Source organism: Gopherus evgoodei, chromosome 7 (assembly GCF_007399415.2).
Source record: "Gopherus evgoodei ecotype Sinaloan lineage chromosome 7, rGopEvg1_v1.p, whole genome shotgun sequence".
In the NCBI taxonomy this organism is placed as follows: Eukaryota; Metazoa; Chordata; order Testudines; family Testudinidae; genus Gopherus; species Gopherus evgoodei.
The window spans coordinates 99,399,051-99,404,591 of NC_044328.1; the positions used below are offsets into that span (position 1 = coordinate 99,399,051).

The 5,541-nt window shown below is 47.2% G+C and overlaps 1 protein-coding gene across 1 annotated transcript; it reads right to left on the reverse strand.

The window, feature by feature from the left end:
- Window positions 1-318: 318 nt before the first annotated feature.
- LOC115655236 (solute carrier family 22 member 24-like) lies at window positions 319-3,942 on the reverse strand. Its single transcript, XM_030570482.1, is given in 5 exon segments — window positions 319-517; window positions 1,032-1,137; window positions 3,545-3,742; window positions 3,745-3,906; window positions 3,909-3,942. Coding segments are annotated over 5 exon segments (699 nt in total).
- Between the last annotated feature and the right edge of the window lie 1,599 nt (window positions 3,943-5,541).

The following is a 5,541-nucleotide window of genomic DNA, read 5'->3' on the forward strand; positions in this document are numbered from 1 at the left end:
GTCCAGCCAACTAGAATGGGACAAAGAACCACATTGTGTTAGTGTGGGATATAAAAATTTTATTAAAGTAAATGTTTGAAATGAAATATACACAGATTGAGAGGGAAGGTACTGTACATCTGGGGTCAGGCTTGGGTTATGGGGGGTTACAGATATCGTTTGCAAGGATGAAAAGATACATACATATCGCATAACCGGCATAGACCCAGATTGGGGTGAAATGAATAAGGAGTCCAAGTCAGTATCGGTGGAGCGGATAGGTACATGGGTGGGGTGCGTCCCTGGGTCGTCAGAGAAGGAAGAGGGTAATTTCCCTGATCAACTGTCTCGATTACTAGGTATGGTATTGGCGGTGTCCGGTGATGTGTTCAGTAGAAACATCTCTGGACCACCTGATGGTGTCGGACACCATGAGCGGAAAACGCAGTACATGGTGAAGCTGGGGGAGAAAGCAGCACAGATACCTGTTACTGCCATTTGCAGGTAGCACCAGATCATGAGGGCTTTCCGGCCAAACCTGCAGCACAGAGAATAGAGTTAATGGGGTGGGGCTGAGGGGAAGAGAGATCAGGAAGCTGATCCAGGGCAGGGAATTTGGAGGCTGGTATGATTGCACCATATGGCCACCTATTACTCCTACTTTGGCGATCTCAGCTGCCTCTCAGCACTGTTTGCAATGGAGAGTGCGTGAACCAAAACTCAGGGTTAGGCATTCATTTGAATGCATGACGTTATCCCAGTACCTTTCTGCCAGTGCCCCTCAAGCCCGAACTGCAGCCCTCCTGCTGTTCCAGCCCTGGCCTCCCCTCCCCCATCTCAACCATAACCGTGTTCCCTCTGCCAATTCGTATCAGTTGTGACCTGCAGCCTTCCCAGCAATCCCTCCCCAGGGCCACTACACAGTCCTGACCTGCAGGCAGTAGATACATAACCATTGTGACATGTTTTTGGAGCTGGGGTTGGTGTGGCTCCAGCTCACACTAGCCACATGAAAGCGTGTGGAGCTCAGAGTCGCAGCCTCACCATCTCACCTGTCCGCGAGGCGTCCAAACACAGCTGACCCCATCAGCACACCAGCCATGTAGAGCGACTGCACCATTTGCCGGCGTGTTCTGGACTCACACACCAAATCCCATTGCATGAGGGTAAGGAAACAGAGACCAGTGAGAGCTGGAACTTTTTGGAAGTGCCTATGGGTGGCGGGGAGGGGAGGTTGGACATGCTGTAGCCTGGTCTGTAGAGAGGATTTGATCCCCAGGTCTTGATATTTTGCTCCAGGCAGACACAGAGATGGGAAGAGGTGGCTTTAACCCACACTTGTGCTCCCCCTTTCTGGACCCTAGTTAACCCTGGGGTGTGTGTAGAGTGGACTCGGAGCTTCTCCGACTTCCACTCTTCCTCCTGATGCCCCTGGGAAGAAAAGCTCAGTGCAATCAGGCCACACCCCCTATGCTGGGGACCTGGGAGTGGAGCATTTTTACTGGCCTTCCCACAGGGCTGGGTTATTAAGGGGCTATTCACACCCTCCACACTGAAAATCTGAGCCCTAAAAATCAGGCCCTGAAGTGGACACCCACGAGTAAAATTGGTGTACAGAGAACCCATAGGGTCAAGTGTGTGGATGGGAAGATCTGTACTGGTCAGTCAGCAAACCTGTTATAGTACGAACAGTGGGTGTGGTCCCCTTCCCCTGTACCTTGTAGAGTTGCCACCCATCCAGGTTTTCCCAGGGTCATCTCTTTTTTGAGGTAGCTGCCTGGGAAATCTGTCAGGGTACTCAGTGCACCCTGCCAGTTTTACAGGCTCAGGCTCATCTTGGATGTCCCATTTTTTTGTACCTCCGAGGTGTGATGGGTTGAATCACAGAACCCCCCTTGGGAGCTGCCAACTGATGTGCCAAGACTACTTCTTTCCTGCCAACTCGGGACCCCAGCACCCTGTCTTGCTGAGCCAGACACGCCCGTCTGTTCCAACACAGACCCAGGGTCTGAATTACTTGCCCCACAGCTGCAGGCTTAACTGAAAGCAGCTAACAGAAGTGTTCCTGTCATTAACACTTAGATGCCCAACTCCCAGTGGGTTCTAAACCCAAATAAATCCATTTTACCCTGTATAAAACTTATACAGGGTAAACTCATAAATTGCTCTCCCTCTATAACACTGACAGATATGCATGGCTGTTTGCCCCAGGTATTAATACATACTCTGAGTTAATTAATAAGTTAAAAGGGATTTTATTAAATACAGAAAGTAGGATTTAAGTGGTTCCAAGTAGTAACAGACAGAACAAAGTGAATTACCAAGTCAAATAAAATAAAACACACAAATCTAAGACTAATACAGTAATACAACTGAGTACAGACAAAAATCTCACCCTCAGAAATGTTTTCATAAGTTTCTTTCACAGACTGGACGCCTCCTAGTCTGGGCACAATCCTTTCCCCTGGTACAGCCCTTGTTCCAGCTCAGGTGGTAGCTAGGGGATTCCTCATAATGGTTGCCCCCTTTGTTCTGTTCCACCCATTTATAATATATCTTTTGCATAACCCTGTCTGGGTTCCCATCTCCTCCTTCTCAATGGAAAGACACCAGGTTAAAGATGGATTCCAGTTCAGGTGACGTGATCACATGTCACTGTAAGACTTCATTACCCACTTGTCAGCACACACGTATACAGGAAGACTTACAGGTAAAACAGAGCCATCTGCAGTCAATTGTCCTGGTTAATGGGAGTCATCAAGATTCCAAACCACCATTAATGGCCCACACTTTGCATAATTACAATAGGCCCTCAGAGTTATATTTCATATTTCTAGTTTCAGATACAAGAGTGATACATTTATACAAATAGGATGATTACACTCAGTAGATTATAAGCTTTGTAATGATACCTCACAAGAGGCCTTTTGCATGAAGCATATTCCAGTTACATTAGCATATTTTCATAAAATCATGTACAGTGCAGTGTCACCAGAGGTGGCAACCCTACTACCTTGTGTGGTCAGTTATACCTGTGCCAAGGGGAGAAAACAGTCTGCCAGATCACAACAGTAAGAGATTTGGTGGAAGGACTGTCTCTCACTGTGTATATATAGAGAGCCTAGTGCAACGTAACAGTCTACAAGCTATTGTGTTGTATTGGCCTAGCACAGATAGATCCCAAAGGCAATCTAGGGCCCCATTGTGCCATGTGCTACCCAGATCCCAACTGAGATCAGGACTCCATTGTGCCAGGCGCTGCGCAGACCCTGACTGAGATCAGGGCCCCGTCATGTCAGGCGCTGCACAGACCCGATCGAGATCAGGACCCCAGTGTGCCTTACCCACATAGTTAGAGACTGTCCCAAAGAGCTTACATTCTAAATAGACAAAGGACGGGAAAGGAAACAGAGAGGAAGTGATTTGCCCACAGCAGATCTGTAGCAGAGCTGGGAATAAAACCCGGGTCTCCTCCTCTTTCAACCCAGTGCCCTAGGCACTGATCCGCACTGCCTCCCTATGACAGCACTGCCTGGGCTATAGCAGAGTCAGGTTTCTCTCACCTCAGTTATAATGGTGTCAGTGAACAGGCGCTTATCATAGGTCCACCCGTCTACACATGGCTCAGTATCCAGCTCTATGGTGTGGGTGCTTGTGGCATTTGGGTTTAGGAGCTGCCACTGGGTGGTGACAAACCGCTGGTGCTTCTCCGGCTTCTGGCTCCTGTCCATGGGAATGGAGACCCGGAGCAGCTCTTCAGCATTAGGCTGGCTGTGAGATTGGCATGATGGGTGTAGTTGGCCATGATGCGCACTTGACAGTGATGCTCTGGAATCCCAGCAGTGAAGTTTTGCAGGAGGTTATGGCTGGCCAGCATTAAGAGTGGGATGGCCAGGAATGCCACATGCATGACTTGGAAGCGTCCCTGCCACCAATGCGGTCCAGAAGTTCCGAAAAACTCATGGCTCTCAGGTGGCGCTGGGTCGATCAAAAACAAGACCAATGATGGATGAGAAGAATACACTCTTCCCCTGTGTTAGCAAAATATCTCAGTGGTTTGGCCAAAAAATAACTGCTTAGTGGTGCTGATTCAAACCATAAAATGGAAGTATGGCCACTTGGGATGCTTATGCTGAACTTCTTGTAAGGTATGTGCTTCCCAGCAAATAGTTTCTTAATATCACAGGTTAAAATTGCAGAAATTGGCTTAATAACTTTGCAGATTGCCACCTGCATTAAGTGTCTGTTGTTTTTCCTGTTGCTGCAGAAATCCCAGGTTAACTGGTCCCAGTTTGCAGTGGCAAACCATTCAGTCCCAAGTCAGTGAAAAGACACCAGTTCCAGGAATGCTAGATGGATTTTCTGCCAGGATTGAGTCCCTTCTAATCTCCAGGTTTTACCCTCTTGCAAACGGACCGATTGGTATATAAAGGCTTGATGTGCTCAGCCAGTTAAAGTTTTACTTTGCTTATTGGGTGGGTTAAGTCAGATAGAAAAATGTTTGACATGATATGACACAAAGGGCAGTGCTGGCAAAGGAACAAGTCTGCAGCTTATAGGAGACAAGAATGATGACCTTGGTTAGTATATTGGTGTTATAGGATGGGTGTAGCATGGCTTGGAATCTGGGCTGGATTGTGTGTCATTTACGGCTGATGTAAAACGGTACTATTTGCTCTTGGGAGATTTTCGAAAGCGCTTTAAAGAAGCACCCAAGTCCTCTTACTTTTTAGTTCTTAGGAGAGGAAATATCTCTTCCACACAAGACATAATTAGACTGTGGAATTCAGTGCCACAAGAGGCTTTTGATAGTTCCACCCTACCCCAAGTTTATGGGCCAGGGCCCCAACTGGTGTAAACTGACTTTGGTAAAGCAAGACCAGTTTATGCCAGCTGGAGGTCTGATGCATCCGACTCACCCTCTGATCACGCTTCGCTTTGTTTTCCGCTGTAACACTTCCGTGTTATTCACAGTCACAGTTTTTAAGGCCAGAAGGGCCCACTGTGAGCATCTAATCTGACCTCTTGCATAACCCAGGCCATAGGACTTGATCAGTTCCTGCTTGAACAAAAGTTTATCTTTTAGAAAAAGTCTTGATTTTAAAATTGCCAGTGATGGAGAATCCATCACAGCCGTTGGTAAGTTGTTCCATTATGTGCCTTATATGTAAACCAGAGCCCCTTATTTCTAGTCTAAAGTCCATCGTGGATGGAACAGATGCGTTGACTTCTTAGGCTGAATTCCTAACTATTTTTGGCCTGTATAGCAGTTCTAGGTGTCCCTCCAAGATGATATCTCATGTTCGATTAACACCATATGTGTTTTGGGGTCCATAATTCATTGACAACAGGCTGTGCCTTTCTCTCAGAAGACAGGAAAATGGCTCCCTAAATGAACTGTCATAGTGAGAACACAGGAATTGCCAGACTGGATCAGACCTGGGGTCAGTTTAATCCTGGGGACAGCACCAGATGTTTCAGAATGTGTGAGAATGCCAGAGTAGTCAGATGTGGGATAATCTTTTGGCCCCATCAAAATCTCACCCTGATTTTGAATAGTTA